Genomic DNA, 20,501 nt, shown 5'->3' with positions numbered 1-20,501 from the left:
ACTGAGGCAGTACAACACTGAGGCAGTACAACACTGAGGCAGTACAACACTTAGGCAGCACAACACTGAGGCAGTACAACACTGAGGCAGTACAACACTTAGGCAGCACAACACTGAGGCAGCACAACACTGAGGCAGTACAACACTTAGGCAGCACAACACTGAGGCAGCACAACACTGAGGCAGTACAACACTTAGGCAGTACAACACTGAGGCAGCACAACACTGAGGCAGTACAACACTTAGGCAGCACAACACTGAGGCAGCACAACACTGAGGCAGTACAACACTTAGGCAGCACAACACTGAGGCAGCACAACACTGAGGCAGTACAACACTTAGGCAGCACAACACTGAGGCAGCACAACACTGAGGCAGTACAACACTTAGGCAGCACAACACTGAGGCAGCACAACACTGAGGCAGTACAACACTTAGGCAGCACAACACTGAGGCAGTACAACACTTAGGCAGCACAACACTGAGGCAGCACAACACTGAGGCAGCTGGCTTTAGCTTTGGCTATCCTTTTAGATCAGTTCCTGCCAACTGTCAACCCTGCCTCCTGTCGTCCCTGCCTCCTGTCAACACTGCCTCCTGTCATCCCTGCCTCCTGTTAACCCTGCCTCCTGTCATCCCTGCCTCCTGTCATCCCTGCCTCCTGTCATCCCTGCCTCCTGTCATCCCTGCCTCCTGTCAACCCTGCCACCTGTCATCCCTGCCTCCTGTCATTCTGCCCTGGGTCAGGTCTCCCTTGTAAAATAGGTCGCTGCAGTAACCCAGTTGAGGGATATGGATAGTCCTTTGATCCATCCTCTACAGTCCTCTATAGTCCTCTACAGTCCTCTATAGTCCTCTATAAGCCTCTATAGTCCTATATAGTCCTCAACAGTCCTCTATAGTCCTCTACAGTCCTCTACAGTCCTCTATAGTCCTCTATAGTCCTCTATAGTCATTTGATCCATCCTCTACAGTCCTCTATAGTCCTCTACAGTCCTCTATTGTCCTCTATAGTCCTCTACAGTCCTCTATAGTCCTCTATAGTCCTCTATTGTCCTCTATAGTCCTCTACAGTCCTCTATAGTCCTCTATAGTCCTATATTGTCCTCTATAGTCCTCTACAGTCCTCTATAGTCCACTATTGTCCTATATTGTCCTCTATAGTCCTCTACAGTCCTCTATAGTCCTCTATAGTCCTATATTGTCCTCTATTGTCCTCTATAGTCCTCTACAGTCCTCTATAGTCCTCTATAGTCCTCTATAGTCCTCTATTGTCCTCTATAGTCCTCTATTGTCCTCTATTGTCCTCTATGGTTCTCTATTGTCCTCTATAGTCCTCTATTGTCCTCTATAGTCCTCTATAGTCCTCTATAGTCCTCTATTGTCCTCTATAGTCCTCTACAGGCCTCTATTGTCCTATACAGGCCTCTATAGTCCTCTATAGTCCTCTATTGTCCTCTATAGTCCTCTACAGGCCTCTATTGTCTTCTATAGTCCTCTACAGGCCTCTTTAGTCCTCTATAGTCCTCTATTGTCCTCTATAGTCCTCTACAGTCCTCTATAGTCCTCTATAGTCCTCTATAGTTCTCTATAGTCCTCTATAGTCCTCTACAGTCCTATATAGCCCTCTATAGTCCTCTGATCCATCTTTTATAGCAACCCAGCTGAGCATGGTAATATGGGAGGGTCTTTGGCTATTAACAGAGGAACCAGAGTGTCATTGATTGTAGATACACAGCACCCAGAAGGACAGAGCTGGATGTATTAACATTTATGATGAGCCAGGGAATATCACTATCTCGTTAGATATGCTAATGGATTTTAATTAGATATGGTAATACCCCTTAATATATACAGTCATTGGGTAATACCGGATCTTTCATTAGCTATGGTAACACCAGATCATTCAGTAGCTATGGTAACACCAGATCATTCAGTAGCTATGGTAACACCAGATCGTTCATTAGCTATGGTAACACCAGATCATTAATTAGCTATGGTAACACCAGATCATTCAGTAGCTATGGTAACACCAGATCATTCATTAGCTATGGTAATAACAGATCATTCAGTAGCTATGGTAACACCTGATCATTCATTAGCTATGGTAATAACAGATTTTTCAGTAGTCATGGTAACACCAGATCATTAATTAGCTATGGTAATAACAGATCATTCAGTAGCTATGGTAACACCAGATCATTCATTAGCTATGGTAACACCAGATCATTCATTAGCTATGGTAACACCAGATCAAATCAAATCAAATTTTATTTGCCACATGCGCCGAATACAACAGGTGTATTTCACATTACCGTGAAATGCTTACTTACAGCCCTTAACCAACAATGCATTTATTTCTTAATAAAAAAGTAAAATAAAACAACAACAACAGAAAAGTGTTGAGAAAAAAAGATCAGAAGTAAAATAAAATAACAGTAGGGAGGCTATATACAGGGGGATACCGGTGCAGAGTCAATTTGCGGGGGCACCGGCTAGTTGAGGTATTTGAGGTAATATGTACATGTGGGTAGAGTTAAAGTGACTATGCATAAATAATTAAAAGAGTAGCAGCAGCGTAAAAAAATGGGGTGGGGGTGGGGGGGCAGTGCAAATAGTCCGGGTAGCCATGATTAGCTGTTCAGGAGTCTTATGGCTTGGGGGTAGAAGCTGTTGAGAAGCCTTTTGGACCTAGACTTGGCGCTCCGGTACTGTTTGCCGTGCGGTAGCAGAGAGAACAGTCTATGACTAGGGTGGCTGGAGTCTTTGACAATTTTGAGGGCCTTCCTCTGACACCGCCTGGTATAGACGTCCTGGACGGCAGGAAGCTTGGCCCCAGTGATGTACTGGGCCGTACGCACTACCCTCTGTAGTGCCTTGCGTTCGGAGGACGAGCAGTTGCCATACCAGGCGGTGATGCAACCAGTCAGGATGCTCTCGATGGTGCAGCTGTAGAACTTTTTGAGGATCTGAGGACCCATGCCAAATCTTTTCAGTTTCCTGAGGAGGAATAGGCTTTGTCGTGCCCTCTTCACGACTGTCTTCGTGTATTTGGACCATGATAGTTCATTGGTGATGTGGACACCAAGGAACTCTCAACCTGTTCCACTACAGCCCCGTCGATGAGAATGGGGGTGTGCTCAGTCCTCTTTTTTTCTCTGTAGTCCACAATCATCTCCTTTGTCTTGGTCACGTTGAGGGAGAGGTTGTTATCCTGGCACCACATGGCCATGTCTCTGACCTCCTCCCTATAGGCTGTCTCATCGTTGTCGGTGATCAGGCCTACCACTGTTGTGTCGTCGGCAAACTTAATGATGGTTTTGGAGTCGTGCCTGGCCATGCAGTCATGGGTGAACAGAGAGTACAGGAGGGGACTGAGCACACACCCCTGAGGGGCCCCCGTGTTGAGGATCAGCGTGGCAGATATGTTGTTACCTACCCTTACCACCTGGGGGCGGCCCGTCAGTAAATCCAGGATCCAGTTGCAGAGGGAGGTGTTTAGTCCCAGGATCCTTAGCTTAGTGATGAGCGTTGAGGGCAATATGGTGTTGAACGCTGAGCTGTAGTCAATAAATAGCATTCTCACGTAGGTGTTCCTCTTGTCCAGGTGGGAAAGGGCAGTGTGGAGTGCAATAGAGATTGCATCATCTGTGGATCTGTTGGGGCGGTATTCAAATTGGAGTGGGTCTTGGGTTTCTCGGATAATGGTGTTGATGTGAGCCATGACCAGCCTTTCAAAGCACTTCATGGCTACAGACGTCAGTGCTACGGGTCGGTAGTCATTTAGACAGGTTATCTTAGTGTCCTTGAGCTCAGGGACTATGGTGGTCTCCTTGAAACATGTTGGTATTACAGACTCAGTCAGGGACATGTTGAAAATGTCAGTGAAGACACTTGCCAGTTGGTCAGCACATGATCGGAGTACACGTCCTGGTAATCCGTCTGGCCCTGCGGCCTTGTGAATGTTGACCTGCTTAAAAGTCTTACTCACATCGGCTACGGAGAGCGTGATCACATAGTCATCCGGAACAGCTGGTGCTCTCATGCATGCTTCAGTGTTGCTTGCCTCGAAGCGAGCATAGAAGTGGTTTAGCTCGTCTGGTAGGCTTTTGTCACTGGGAAGCTCGCGGCTGTGCTTCCCTTTGTAGTCTGTAATAGTTTTCAAGCCCTGCCACATCTGACGAGCATCAGAGCCGGTGTAGTACGATTAAATCTTAGTCCTGTATTGACTCTTTGCCTGTTTGATGGTTCGTCGGAGGGCATAGCGGGATTTCTTATAAGCGTCCGGGTTAGAGTCCTGCTCCTTGAAAGCGGCAGCTCTACCCTTTAGCTCAGTGCTGATGTTGCCTGTAATCCATGGCTTCTGGTTGGGGTATGTACGTACGGTCACTGTGGGGACGACGTCATCGATGCACTTATTGATGAAGCCAGTGACTGATGTGGTGTACTCCTCAATGCTATCGGAAGAATCCAGGAACATATTACATTCTGTGCTAGCAAAACAGTCCTGTAGCTTAGCATCTGCGTCATCTGACCATCTGCATGTTGTTCCCATTAACGTCACTGTTTTGGAGCGTTTGTGCAAACTGTAATGTATGTGTATTTTTTTATATAGTCTACAATATTACTTTATTCACATGAAGCTGTAGTTGAGATGGTTCATTTCTGCCTCCCCTATCTAATCCATAATGTGACAGTAAGGGGAGCCATCAACCAGCAGGATGCTTTAGTTATGTTATTGGAATACTCCACCCACAGAGATCTTACTGCTCAGAGACCCATTAATGTCTAGGTGTATGATGGATTATCTGTCAGCCTTCAGAGCTGATTGTGATTTAGTAAGGCTAGAGTTTAGCTTCACAGAGATTTACTCCATGAGAATAAAACAACTCCCTGCTCTATGCCCTATTTCAGTATGCCAGCATATCACTCTGATCCATCCTCTATAGTCCTCTATAATATTCTATAGTCCTCTATAGTCTTCTATAGTCCATTATAGTCCCTTGATCCATCCTCTATAGTCTTCTATAGTCCTCTATAGTCCCTTGATCCATCCTATATAGTCTTATATAGTCCTCTATAGTCCTCTATAGTCCTCTAAATACCTCTATAGTCCTCTATAGTATTCAATAGTCCTCTATAGTCCTCTATAGTCCTGTAAATACCTCTATAGGCCTCTACAGTATTATATAGTCCTCTATAGTCCTCTATAGTATTATATAGTCCTCTATAGTCCCTTGATCCATCCTCTATAGTCCTCTATAGTCCTCTATAGTCCCTTGATCCATCCTCTATAGTCTTCTATAGTCCTCTACAGTCCTCTAAATACCTCTAGTCCTCTATAGTCCTCTATAGTCCTCTATAGACCTCTATAGACCTCTATAGACCTCTGATCCATCCTTTATAGTCCTATATAGTCCATTGATCCAGCCTCTACAGTCCTCTACAGTCCTCTATAGTCCTCTATAGTTTTGTATAGACCTCTGTAATCCACTACAGACCTCTATAGTTCTCTATAGACCACCGATCCATCCTTTATAGTCCTCTATAGTATTCTATAGTCCTCTACAGTCCTCTAAAGACATCTATAGTCCTTTATAGTCCTCTATAGTCCTCTATAGTCCTTTGATCCATCTTCTATAGTCCTCTCTAGTCCTCTACAGTCATCTATAGTCCTCTATAGTCCTCTACAGTATTTTATATTCCTCTATAGTCCTCTAACATTCTCTATAGTCCTCTGATCCATCCTCTATAGTCCTCTATAATACTCTATAGTCCTCCAAAGTCCTCTACAGTCCTCTATAGTCCTCTATACTCCTCTATAGTCATTTGATCCATCCTCTACAGTCCTCTATAAGACTCTATAGTCCTCTATAGTCCACTACATTCCTCTATAGTCCTCTGATATATCCTTTATAGTCCTCTATAGACCTTTATAGTCCTTTATTCCATCCTCAATATTCCTATATAGTCCTTTAATCCATCCTCTATAGTCCTTTATAGTCCTCTTTAGTCCTCTCATCCATCCTTTATAGTCCTCTATAGTCCTCTATAGTCCTTTGATCCATCTATAGTCCTCTACAGTCCTTTGATCCATTCTCTACAGTCCTCTATAGTCCTCTATTACTCTATAATCTGCTACAGTCCTCTATAGTCCTCTATTGATCTCTGATCCATGCTTTATAGTCCTCTATAGTTCTTTGATCCATCCTCTATAGTCCTCTATAGTCCTTTGATCCATCCTTTATAGTCATCTCTAGTCCACTACAGTCCTCTATAGTCCCCTGATCCAACCTCTAAAGTCCTCTACAGTCCTCTATAGTCATCTACAGTCCTCTATAGTCATCTGATCCATCATATAAAGTCCTCTACATACCTCTATAGTCCTCTACAGTCCTCTATAGTCCTCTATAGTCCTATATTGTCCTCTACCATCCTCTACTATCTTTTAGAGTCCTCTACAGTCCTCTATAGTCCTCTATTGATCTCTGATCCATGCTTTATAGTCCTCTATAATCCTCTATATTCCTCTACAGTCCTTTAAAGTCCTATGATCCATTCTCTATAGTCCTCTACTTTCTAAATTCATCAAGAGCTGGGCTGAACCATCAGTTCATAAAGAAGTGGGCTGAACCACTAGTTCATCAGGGGCTAGACTGAACAACTAATTAATCACGGGCTGAACCACTAGTTCATCAAGAGCTGGGCTGAACCATTAGTTAATCAAGAGCTGGGCTGAACAACTAGTTCATCAGGGGCTGAACCACTAGTTTATCAAGAGCTAGGATGAACCACTAGTTCATCAGGGGATGGACTGAACCCCTAGTTCATCAAGGGCTGGGCTGAACCATTAGTTCATCAGGGGCTGAACCACAAGTTCATCAAGAGCTGGGATGAACCACTAGTTCATCAAGAGCTTGGGTGAACCACACTTTCATCAAGAGTTGGGCTGAACCACTAGTTCATCAGGGGCTGAAGCATTAGTGCATCAACAGCTGGGCTGAACCACTAGTTCATCCGGGGCTGAAGCACTAGTGCATCAAGAGCTGGGCTGAACCACTAGTTAATCAAGAGCTGGTCTTAACCACCAGTTAATCAGGGGCTCAACCACTTGTTCATAAAGAGCTGGGCTGAATTGCTATTTCATCGGGGGCTGAACCACTAGTTCATCAAGAGCTGGGATGAACCACTTGATCAAGAGCAGGCCTGAACCACTAGTTTATTAAGTATTTGGGCTGAACCACTAGTTTATTAAGTATTTGGGCTGAACCACTAGTTTATTAAGTATTTGGGCTGAACCACTAGTTTATTAAGTATTTGGCCTGAACCACTAGTTTATTAAGTATTTGGGCTAAACCACTAGTTTATTAAGTATTTGGGCTGAACCACTAGTTTATTAAGTATTTGGGATGAACCACTAGTTCATCAAGAGCTGGTTCAGTCCATCCCCTTTGATGAACTGGTGGTTCAGCCCAGCTCTTGATGAACTAGTGGTTCAGCCCCTGATGACGTAGTGTTTCAGCCCAGCTCTTGATGAAATAGTGTTTCATCCCAACTTGATGAACTAGTGTTTCAGCCCAGCTCTTGATGAACTAGTGTTTCAGCCCAGCTCTTGATGAACTAGTGGTTCAGCCCAACTCTTGATGAACTAGTGGTTCAGCCCAGCTCTTGATGAACTGGTGGTGATTGTTCAGATTGTATGTCATCTCACCAGAGAGCTTCTGGATTAAATCTATCTAACACAGAGTGGTGAACAAACAACAGATTGAGTCCATCACAGACTGGTAAACAAAACAAACCAGAGATAAACAACTATCTCCACCTTTTTATTGTATTTATTTTTTATTTAACCTTTATTTAACTAGGCAAGTCACTTAAGAACAAATGATTATTTACAATGACGGCCTACACCGGCCAAACCCGGACGACGCTGAGCCAATTGTGCGCCGCCCTATGGGACTCCCGATCACGGCCGGATTGTGATACAGCCTGGAATCGAACCAGGGTCTGTAGTGACGTCTCTAGCACTGAGATGCAGTGCCTCAGACCTGTGTCAGTTAATCAGTTGTGTTCCTACTAATCCCACGAGAGCAGATCTACACGCTCTCTGTTTGGAATGTCGGCAGGATAGTTTGACCCACCAGCCACCACTAATCTGCAGTGATTTAGGCAGATTGGAGTGAGTGTGACTCTCAGCCTCTGAAACCTCTGATCGTTTTAGGGTGAGTGTTGTTATGGCTGCTAAAGTCCTCCTCCTCAGTGGAGGAGAAACATAACAGGGAACTCTACAACAACAAAAAAACATTTTTATACAGAGCCATGATCGCATGGAACTCCCTTCCATCTCCAATTACTCAACAACTCATGGAACGGTGGTGACTGTGAGGAGACACTAACACACATGATGTTGTCGTTGTTGTATTGATTGTATTATTTTGTAGTTGTACTTGTTCAGTGTAAATGTGTATGACTGTTCTCGTCTATCAGTGTATCAGTGTTTTGTTGCTTGTCATGTTTTGTGTTTTGTGTTCTGGACCCCAGAGAGAGTAGCTGGTGCTTCTGCAAACGCTAATGGGGATCTTAATAAACAAATCAACTTCTTCTTCTTCTTCTTCTTCTTCTTCTTCTTCTTCTTCTTCTTCTTCTTCTTCTTCTTCTTCTTCTTCTTCTTCTTCTTCTTCTTCTTCTTCTTCTTCTTCTTCTTCTTCTTCTTCTTCTTCTTCTTCTTCTTCTTCTAAAGCATCCTTTGTCCTTTATCTCTCTCTTTTCTTTCCCCATCACTCTTCGTCCCCGACTCCCACCTCGCTGTCATCCTCCCTTCTTTCTGTGTGTGTCTCTCAGTGGCAATTTTAACATGTAAATCTTGGTTGGGAAAACTCCACAAAATGTTTTTAGATCCATGCCAGCAAAGCCACTACACAACACAACACTAAACCAATACATTAATTGCACTATAACGGTGACAAACTCTGCCCATAAACTGTTAGGGCCTCCATAAAGCTGTCCCAACAGCAGAGTCCCAACAGCAGTCCCAACACCTTACCACCGCTACACCTGGCTATCAGAGGAGCCTTGTCTGGCAGTGAAAAAGTTCATTCAACCTCATTTACTGCCTTTTAAAAAAACATTGCTGATATGGCTGACTTGCTTAAACAAATGTGGTTTCTACTGACAATTGAGATGTACAAACTACGGCATAAGGGGACGACGAGCGGATAAGAGGCAATCCATAATTTAGATTAAGACATTAATGAGCGAGCTAGTACGGACGTAGTCAATATAACTATTTGTTCAGCACTTTTGAAATGTACAACAACAGAATTCAGAACATGGGCCGATCTTACAGTGTCCTCCCTGTACACCAAGTCAGAACCGTAGGATAAATAAAGGGGGCATATAAGCAGACAATGAAAGCTCTTACAATATTCGATGATTACATTTCTCTAAAACAGGCTATAGGCTACATGTGCACCACCAAGTCAGAACAGTAGGCTAAATTAAGAGGGGAAAATGGACCAAATTATTAGGGTGAGGCACATGGGCTACTAACAGCTTACTACACAACATACACTTAGTATTACTTTCTTAGCTACAGTATACATATCTCCCTGGCATATTACATCATTTATGCAGCAGCATACAATACATTTGTGGACTCACCTTGTTGTGCTGTGCTCACTTGAACAGGAAGTTGGCGCGGCGGTCCTTCATGGGCAAATGTTGTCATCACACTTTGTCATCAAAGTCTGGCATTCTCTGGAGTTATGGTGCTTTCAAGACAACTGGAAACTCTGAAAAAAACAATATCATGACGTCAGTGATCTTCAGGTCGGAGCTCTAGAATGTTCCCGACTTGGAATTCCGAGTTGGATGACCGTTCAAAGCATATTTTCACAGTCGGAGCTCGTTTTTTTCTTAGTTCCCAGTTGTCTTGAACTCACTGAAGTCTGAGATTTCCCAGTTCTTTGTTTCCAGTTGTTTTGAACGCATGGCCAGTGTATTGAACCCTTTCTGTCCGATGGTGTTGCATGTGAATGTTTATCCTTTTAAGCTTGGAAAAGAGACCCTTAATCCCAGACTTGGACCACACACCCTCTCCACTGAATAGCAGGCTGGTTATTGCTTTGCAATGCTTGCAGTTAGCCACTGATTCCTTCCAAACCACTCATTGTTGAATTTGCGATTTCCAACTTGTTGTGTAATGTTTATGTCCAATGGCCGATGAGCACCGATACGTTTTATCTGTAATTTCTCTTCATTATTTCTCTTCATATGACAAGAACTGAAAAGGATTTGCCAGGAGATTGTCGACTTGATTCATGATGATGACTGCTAGCTTGCTAGCTAACATTTTGAAAGTATGATGTTGACATTATCAGTCCAATCAAAGCTACGGTAGATATAACGTGATTTGACGTAATTTTATCTGTGGCCAATGACCTTGAGTCTTCTTGGATGGGCACTTCTAATGTAACTCTATGGCAGCACCCAAAGGGGCTTGAACTGCTTTGCTCTCCCTGTAGATTCTGCGGTGACGTAGTGACAGAACACTGAGCCAATCACAGCGCAACTAGAGAAGATTACCAACCCCTACGCTCTGTATTTTCCACTGGCTGCCCCACCACCACAGAAAGCACTGAGCTAGGCTGAAACACCACCACAGAAAGCTCTGAGCTAGGCTGAAACACCTGCATTTTGGAGCTGCCTTACTCAAGAAAGCAAAAAAAGAGACCATGTTTGTATGCGGCTTTATTAATTCAATGATTTTTTGATTAATGCCAAAATAACATGCAAAACGGGCAACAAAATTATAATTATATATATATATTTTTTTTATATAGCTAAACAGGTGGGGCTCAATGACGGGTCGCCACTGGTGTCTCTGAGTTGATATCTATTTGCTCTGTAACGTGCCTCTCTCTCTCTCCATCTCTGAGTTTATATCTATTTGCTCTCTAATGAAAAATGTATGCACTCACTAACTGTAAGTCGCTCTGGATAAGAGCGTCTGCTAAATGACTAAAATGTACATGTAAAATGTAACGTGCCCCTCTCTCTCCATCTCTGAGGCTATATCTGTTGCACCTCATATTTACTTCCGTGTGAAAGTGTCTTTAAAAGTGTGTGCGTTGCTTTATGTACATAACTGTAAGTCGCTTTGGATAAATGGCATATTATATTATATTATTACATGATACAGAGTTTCTATGCTTCAACTCTTATCCCCTCTTTATTCAGTCTCTCTCTCTCTGTTACTACTGATAACAAGTTTCTCTTCCTTGTTCCTTTGAGCCAGATATGAACAATTGTCCTGCAACATGACCAGTAAGGGGCTTTGACACTCGCTGCATTCCTCACACACTCTCTCTTCACCTCTCTCCAGATAGTGACGCGTGGCTGTGAGACGTCTGAGATGACGCTGCGTCGGAACGCTCTGTGCCAGCTGGGTTTCCACGTCAACTTCGAGGGCATCGTGGCCGACGTCGAGGCCTTCGGGTTCGCTTGGAAGGCGGGGCTTCGCCAGGGCAGCCGATTGGTGGAGATCTGTAAGGTTGCCGTAGCAACGCTGTCCCACGAACAGATGATCGACCTGCTGAGAACCTCCATCACCGTCAAGGTGGTCATCATCCAACCGCATGACGATGGAGCACCACGCAGGTAACCTTTAACCCCTGAACAAAACCCTGACCCTGACCTCTAACCTATCACCCTAATATATAACCCCTAACTTTCCATCACTGTCAAGGTGGTCATCATTAACCCTTAACATTGACCTCTAACCACTGACCTCTTACACTGCTGACCCCTCATACTCTACCCTCCCCTCCCCCAATGACTTATTGAAACTAAATGTGTTTCTCTTTTGACTTTAATGTGGCTGATGGGCAGAAAAGCTTTGACTCAGGTTTCTACTCCTTGTCTGAGGTTAGTGTGACACATCTGATGGTAATATCCATGCTGCAACAGCTCTAGTGATCTCACAAGAGACAGAAAGCACAATAGCATAATATATCTGTGTTGTGTTGTAGGAGACAGAAGGAGAGGTCCATCTGTGTTGTGCTATTGGAGACAGAAGGAGAGGTCCATCTGTGTTGTGTTATAGGATACAGACGGAGAGGTCCAACTGTGTTGTGTTATAGGAGACAGACGGTGAGGTCCATCTGTGTTGTGTTATAGGAGACAGACGGAGATGTCCATCTGTGTTGTGTTATAGGAGACAGACGGAGAGGTCATCTGTGTTGTGTTATAGGAGACAGAAGGAGAGGTCCAACTGTGTTGTGTTATAGGAAACAGACGGAGAGGTCCATCTGTGTTGTGTTATAGGAGACAGACGGTGAGGTCCATCTGTGTTGTGTTATAGGAGACAGACGGTGAGGTCCATCTGTGTTGTGTTATAGGAAACAGACGGAGAGGTCCAACTGTGTTGTGTTATAGGAGACAGACGGTGAGGTCCATCTGTGTTGTGTTATAGGAGACAGACGGAGAGGTCCATCTGTGTTGTGTTATAGGAGACAGACAGAGATGTCCATCTGTGTTGTGTTATAGGAGACAGACGGAGAGGTCCATCTGTGTTGTGTTATAGGAGACAGAAGGAGAGGTCCAACTGTGTTGTGTTATAGGAAACAGACGGAGAGGTCCATCTGTGTTGTGTTATAGGAGACAGACGGAGAGGTCCATCTGTGTTGTGTTATAGGAGACAGACGGAGATGTCCATCTGTGTTGTGTTATAGGAGACAGACGGAGAGGTCCATCTGTGTTGTGTTATAGGAGACAGAAGGAGAGGTCCAACTGTGTTGTGTTATAGGAAACAGACGGAGAGGTCCAACTGTGTTGTGTTATAGGAGACAGACGGTGAGGTCCATCTGTGTTGTGTTATAGGAGACAGACGGTGAGGTCCATCTGTGTTGTGTTATAGGAGACAGACGGTGAGGTCCATCTGTGTTGTGTTATAGGAGACAGAAGGAGAGGTCCCACTGTGCAGTAGACCGACATGGCTATAGTCAGTGTTCCTCACTAGTGATAACACACACGACAAGACAAGAGCCTCTTGATAAATGTCTCAAAGTCCCTTTTACCGTCTGACAGCTCAGACAGCGCCACAATGCAGATCACTTTCATCCCTCGTTCCAACTATTATGCTGGGAGTGTGAGCCTGCTTAAGGGACGCTGAAACAGCTCGCTCACCGGGAGACAATATCACTACACTAATTGAAAGAGAAGAACATATTTCAGCTGGGTCTCTGTGGGAGACACAGCTTCATTTCCACAGCACATCTTAATCCAATCTGAAAATAATTCTCAGAACTGTGTGGAAAGATGAAGGGCTGTATTTGGTTTGTGTCAATAAGTATTGTGTCAGAGACAGTTGATGATCAGTCCATATGTATCCCTCATGTATCCCCCCGCCTCTCCCCTGCCTCCCCCCGACTCCCCCCGACTCCCCCCGACTCCCCCCTCACTTCCCCCTGACTCCCTGACTCCCCCATGCCTCCCCCGCCTCCCCCTAACTCCCCCTGACTCCCCAATGCCACCCCGCAACTCCCCCTGAATCCCCCCTCCCTCTCCAAGCCTCCCCCTGACTTCCCCCTCACTCCCCCCTCACTTCCCACTGAATCCCTCCTCACTCCCCAATGCCTCCCCCGCCTCACCCCTCACTCTCCCTGCCTCCCTCCGACTCCCCCCGACTCCCCCCTCACTCCCCCCTGACTCCCCCCTCACTCCCCCCTCACTCAACACCTTGTAGAGTCCATGCACACTCTTAAAGGGAGTGCTCCTAATCTCAGCTTGTTACCTGTATAAAAGTCACCTGTCCACAGAAGCAATCAATCAGTCAGATTCCAAACTCTCCCCCATGGCCAAGACCAAAGAGCTCTCCAAGGATGTCAGGGACAAGATTGTAGACCTACACAAGGCTGGAATGGGCTACAAGACAATCGCCAAGCAGCTTGGTGAGAAGGTGACAACAGTTGGTGTGATTATTCGCAAATGGAAGAAACACAAAATAACTGTCAATCAACCTCGGCCTGGGGGTCCATGCAAGATCTCACCTCGTGGAGTTGCAATGATCATGAGAACGGTGAGGAATCAGCCCAGAACTACACGGGAGGATATTGTCAATGATCTCAAGGCAGCTGGGACCATAGTCACCAAGAAAACAATTGGTAACACACTACGCCGTGAAGGACTGAAATCCTGCAGCGCCCGCAAGGTCCCCCTGCTCAAGAAAGCACATATACATGCCCGTCTGAAGTTTGCCAATGAACATCTGAATGATTCAGAGGAGAACTGGGTGAAAGTGTTGTGGTCAGATGAGACCAAAATGGAGCTCTTTGGCATCAACTCAACTCGCCGTGTTTGGAGGAGGAGGAATGCTGCCTATGACCCCAAGAACACCATCCCCACCGTCAAACATGGAGGTGGAAACATTATGCTTTGGGGGTGTTTTTCTGCTAAGGGGACAGGACAACTTCACCGCATCAAAGGGACGATGGACGGGGCCATCTACCATCAAATCTTGGGTGAGAACCTCCTTCCCTCAGCCAGGGCTTTGAAAATGGGTTGTGGATGGGTATTCCAGCATGACAATGACCCAAAACACATGGCCAAGGCAACAAAGGAGTGGTTCAAGAAGAGGCACATTAAGGTCCTGGAGTGACCTAGCCAGTCTCCAGACCTTAATCCCATAGGAAATCTGTGGAGGGAGCTGAATGTTCGAGTTGCAAAACGTCAGCCTCGAAACCTTAATGACTTGGAGAAGATCTGCAAAGAGGAGTGGGACAAAATCCCTCCTGAGATGTGTGCAAACCTGGTGGCCAACTACAAGAAACGTCTGACCTCTGTGATTACCAACAAGGGTTTTGCCACCAAGTACTAAATCATGTTTTGCAGAGGGGTCAAATACTTATTTCCCTTATTAAAATGCAAATCACTTGATAACATTTTTGACATGCGTTTTTCTGGATTTTTGTTTTGTTTTTCTGTCTCTCACTGTTCAAATAAACCTACCATTAAAATTATAGACTGATCATGTCTTTGTCAGTGGGCAAACATACAAAAATCAGCAGGGGATCAAATACTTTCTTCCCTCACTGACTGACTGCGTCACTTCTTGTTTTCATAAGAAACATTAATGTGTTAGAAATTCCAAATTGTTTGCATAGTCAATTTACACACAGTGCTGACAAACACACTTACCCCACCAGACATGCCACCAGGCGTCTTTTCACAGTCCCCACCCAGGTCCAGAACAAATTCAAGGAAAAGTACTGTATTATACAGAGCCATGAGTGCATGGAACGCCCTTCCATACTACATAGAGCGAGTGAACAGCAAACCTGGTTTAAAAAACAACAAATAAAGCAACACCTCACAGCAAAACGTCTCTCCCCCATGTGACCTACTTGTTGTGTCTATGTACTGACATGTATGTGAAACTGATAGATGCACACACACACACTACATGTTAATGTTTTTAAATGTGTGTAAATTGTAGTCTTTTTTGTTATGTCTAGGACCTCAGTAAGACTAGCTGTCACCATTGGCGTCAGTTAATGGGGATCCTAATAAATCAAATCATAAAAATATAAATACCGAACTTGTTTTTGCATGGATTAGGTTTTAACAGCTAGGACCACTATTTCTTGTCCCGGAATCCCAAAATAAAAATGAAAATAAATAACTGACAGGTTGAAGTCTGCTTGACAGAGCCGCTAACCTAGCTAAGCTGCTAGCCATCAAGTTAACAAAGTTAGTCCCAGATGAGTTTTCCAATGGAGCCCTCTTTGTCTGGAGAAGTAAATGAATGGTTCCAGTTCTGTAGGAGCTGTATCTACTACGCTTTGTTTCAGGACAAACTGGATCACAAAGAGTTCCAATGCGGCAATTGTTTGCTTACCAAGTATTATAGGCTTGAGGTTGCTTCCATGATCACGCAGGTCGCCAGCCTACGTAAGAAACTGGGGAAAACTCAGAGTGAAATGCTTACCTTTTCTACGCTGGTGGCTGGACGGCGTTCGCTCTTGTTGGATGCATCTCGGCCTTGTCGTTTGTCGTTATCCAACTGGCCGGTGTTACCCGGAGTCCAATTGGACGCAGCAGGTCATGTGACGAGTACTGATATACGAAGAGGCGGGACGCAGACGCAGAAATTATCAAGGTCAAGGTTTACTTAATGATGAGAAAGAGAGTAAATGACACGAAGCTTAACAAACACACACAACATCATCCAGAACAGTCCAGGGCTAAATAGGGGTGGTGATGAGATGATGAGGTGCAGGTGCGCTGGAGGTGATTAGGGTGCGTTGGGTTTCCATTCCGGTGTTGCCGAGGTGGTGCGCTCAGACCGGTGACTCAGTAGACCGGCGAATCAGAGCTGGCTGACTGGCTGGCTGGCTGGCTGGCTGACTGGCTGGTTGGCTGATTGGCTGGCTGACTGGGTGGTTGGCTGGCTGGCTGGCTGGCTGGCTGACTGGCTGGTGGCTGGGTGGCTGGCTGGCTGGCTGGCTGGCTGGCTGACTGGCTGGTTGGCTAATTGGCTGGCTGACTGGCTGGCTGGCTGGCTGGCTGGTTGGCTGGCTGACTGGCTGGCTGACTGGCTGGCTGGCTGGCTGGCTGGTTGGCTGGCTGGCTGGCTGGCTGGCTGGCTGGCTGGCTGGCTGGGTGGCTGGCTGGCTGGCTAACTGACTGGCTGGCTGACTAGCTGACTGGCTGGCTGGCTGGCTGGCTGGCTGGCTGGCTGGGTGGCTGGTTGGCTGGGTGGGTGGCTGGCTGGTTGGCTGGCTGGCTGGGTGACTGGCTGGCTGGCTGGCTGGTTGGCTGGCTGGTTGGCTGGCCGGCTGGTAGGTTGACTGGCTGTCTGGTTGTTTGGTTGGTTGACTGGCTGGTTGGCTGGCTGGCTGGGTGGGTGGGTGGTTGGCTGGGTGGGTGGGTGGGTGGGTGGCTCGCTGGCTGGCTGGCTGGCTGGCTGGGTGGGTGGCTGGCTGGTTGGCTGGCTGGCTGGGTGGGTGGGTGGGTGGGTGGGTGGGTGGCTGGCTGGTTGGCTGGCTGGGTGGCTGGCTGGTTGGCTGGCTGGCTGGCTGGCTGGCTGGCTGGCTGGTTGGCTGGGTGGCTGGCTGGCTGGCTGAATGGCTGGCTGGCTGGGTCTAAGGCCTGATACACCAACAGGTTTAACCACTGGCTTCTTCTCTCAGGTATACCAGGTAGGCTGTCTTCCTATCAGGAAGTATAACGCACGTCTATACCTTAACATTTGATGTATGGTCATTGGCCACTGCATGATACCAAAATGATGAGGCAACAGCTGAGGTGTGTACTGTTGACAGGCAGGCTGTTTGATCTGCTTCCTCTTCACAGGGAAATTAGGTGTGGCAACGTGGCTTGAGGGACACAGTAGTTAATCTGGATAATGAGGTGTGGCTACATGGTTTGAGGGACAGTAGATAATCTGGATAATGAGTTGTGGCAATGTGGTTTAAGGGACTCAGAAGTTAATCTTGCAAATTAGGTCTGGCAACATGGCTTGAGGGACACAATAGTTAAACTGGATTATGAGGTGTGGCAAAATGGTTTGAGGGACACAGTAGTTAATCTGGACAATCAAGTGTGACAACATGGTTTGAGGGAAAGAGTAATTCATCTGGATAAAGAGATGTGGCAACATGGTTTGAATCACAGAGTAGTTAATCTGGATAATGAGATGTGGCAACATGGTTTGAATCACAGAGTAGTTCATCTGGATAATGAGATGTTGCAACATGGTTTGAATCACAGAGTAGTGAATCTTTATAATGAGATGTGGCAACAAGGTTTGAATCACAGAGTAGTTAATATGGATAATGAGATGTGGCAACATGGTTTGAATCACAGAGTAGTTCATCTGGATAATGAGATGTGGCAACATGGTTTGAATCACAGTGTAGTTCATCTGGATAATGAGATGTGGCAACATGGTTTGAATCACAGAGTAGTTCATCTGGATAATGAGATGTGGCAACATGGTTTGAGTCACAGAGTAGTTAATCTGGATAATGAGATGTGGCAACATGGTTTGAATCACAGAGTAGTTAATCTAGATAATGAGATGTGGCAACATGGTTTGAATCACAGAGTAGTTAATCTGGATAATGAGATGTGGCAACATGGTTTGAATCACAGAGTAGTTCAACTGGATAATGAGATGTGGCAACATGGTTTGAATCACAGAGTAGTTAATCTGGATAATGAGATGTGGCAACATGGTTTGAATTGCAGAGTAGTTAATCTGGATAATGAGATGTGGCAACATGGTTTGAAACACAGAGTAGTTGATCTGGATAATGAGATGTGGCAACATGGTTTGAGGGATGGAGTAGTTAATCTGGATAATGAGATGTGGCAACATGGTTTGAATCACAGAGTAGTTCATCTGGAAAATGATATGTGGCAACATTGTTTGAATCACAGAGTAGTTCATCTGGATAATGAGATGTGGAAACATGGTTTGAAACACAGAGTAGTTCATCTGGATAATGAGGTGTGGCAACATGGTTTGAGGGATGGAGTAGTTAATCTGGATAATGAGATGTGGCAACATGGTTTGAGGGACGGAGTAGTTAATCTGGATAATGAGATGTGGCAACATGGTTTGAATCACATAGTAGTTAACCTGGATAATGAGATGTGGCAACATGGTTTGAATCACAGAGTAGTTAATCTGGATATTGAGATGTGGCAACATGGTTTGAATCACAGAGTAGTTAATCTGGATATGGAGATGTGGCAACATGGTTTGAATCACAGAGTAGTTAATCTGGATAATGAGATGTGGCAACATGGTTTGAATCACAGAGTAGTTAATCTGGATAATGAGATGTGGCAACATGGATTGAGGGACGGAGTAGTTAATCTGGATAATGAGATGTGGCAATGTGGTTTGAGGGACGGAGTAGTTAATCTGGATAATGAGATGTGGCAACATGGTTTGAATCACATAATAGTTAACCTGGATAATGAGATGTGGCAACATGGTTTGAATCACAGAGTAGTTAATCTGGATATTGAGATGTGGCAACATGGTTTGAATCACAGAGTAGTTAATCTGGAAAATGAGATGTGGCAACATGTTTTGAATCACAGAGTAGTTAATCTGGATAATGAGATGTGGCAACATGGTTTGAATCACAGAGTAGTTAATCTGGATAATGAGATGTGGCAACATGGTTTGAATCACGAGTAGTTAATCAGGATAATGAGATGTGGCAACATGGTTTGAATCACAGAGTAGTTGATCTGGATAATGAGATGTGGCAACATGGTTTGAGGGACGGAGTAGTTCATCTGGATAATGAGATGTGGCAACATGGCTTGAATCACATAGTAGTTAATCTTGATAATGAGATGGGGCAACATGGTTTGAATCACAGAGTAGTTCATCTGGATAATGAGATGTGGTAACATTGTTTGAATCACAGAGTAGTTCATCTGGATAATGAGATGTGGCAACATGGTTTGAATCACAGAGTAGTTCATCTGGATAATGAGATGTGGCAACATGGTTTGAATCACAGAGTAGTTAATCTGGATAATGAGATGTGGCAACATGGTTTGAATCACAGAGTAGTTAATCTAGATAATGAGATGTGGCAACATGGTTTGAATCACAGAGTAGTTAATCTGGATAATGAGATGTGGCAACATGGTTTGAATCACAGAGTAGTTCAACTGGATAATGAGATGTGGCAACATGGTTTGAATCACAGAGTAGTTAATCTGGATAATGAGATGTGGCAACATGGTTTGAATCGCAGAGTAGTTAATCTGGATAATGAGATGTGGCAACATGGTTTGAAACACAGAGTAGTTGATCTGGATAATGACATGTGGCAACATGGTTTGAGGGATGGAGTAGTTCATCTGGATTATGAGATGTGGCAACATGGTTTGAATCACATAGTAGTTAATCTGGATAATGAGATGTGGCAACATGGTTTGAATCACAGAGTAGTTAATCTGGATAATGAGATGTGGCAACATGGTTTGAAACACAGAGTAGTTAATCTGGATAATGAGATGTGGCAACATGGTTTGAATAACGAGTAGTTAATCTGGATAATGAGATGTGGCAACATGGTTTGAATCACGAGTAGTTAATCTGGATAATGAGATGTGGCAACATGGTTTGAATCACAGAGTAGTTCATCTGGATAATGAGATGTGGCAACATGGTTTGAATCACAGAGTAGTTAATCTGGATAATGAGATGTGGCAACATGGATTGAGGGAAGGAGTAGTTAATCTGGATAATGAGATGTGGCAACATGGTTTGAGGGACGGAGTAGTTAATCTGGATAATGAGATGTGGCAACATGGTTTGAATCACATAGTAGTTAACCTGGATAATGAGATGTGGCAACATTGTTTGAATCACAGAGTAGTTCATCTGGATAATGAGATGTGGAAACATGGTTTGAAACACAGAGTAGTTCATCTGGATAATGAGGTGTGGCAACATGGTTTGAGGGATG

General features: G+C 44.8%; 1 protein-coding gene across 1 annotated transcript in view; it reads left to right on the top strand.

Moving 5' to 3' along the window:
* Positions 1-20,501, top strand: part of LOC311134493 (signal-induced proliferation-associated 1-like protein 2) — a gene marked incomplete at both ends in the record, with an annotated part of 247,625 nt that overhangs the window by 75,514 nt on the left and 151,610 nt on the right. Inside the window, 1 exon segment of the mRNA XM_084168193.1 lies at positions 11,384-11,658. Coding sequence (XP_084024319.1) covers positions 11,384-11,658 — 275 coding nt within the window.

This window comes from Coregonus lavaretus (genome assembly GCF_964263955.1).
Source record: "Coregonus lavaretus genome assembly, chromosome: 1".
In the NCBI taxonomy this organism is placed as follows: Eukaryota; Metazoa; Chordata; class Actinopteri; order Salmoniformes; family Salmonidae; genus Coregonus; species Coregonus lavaretus.
The sequence above is the reverse complement of the archived record's forward strand: the minus strand, read 5'-3'. Positions and strand labels throughout refer to the sequence as shown.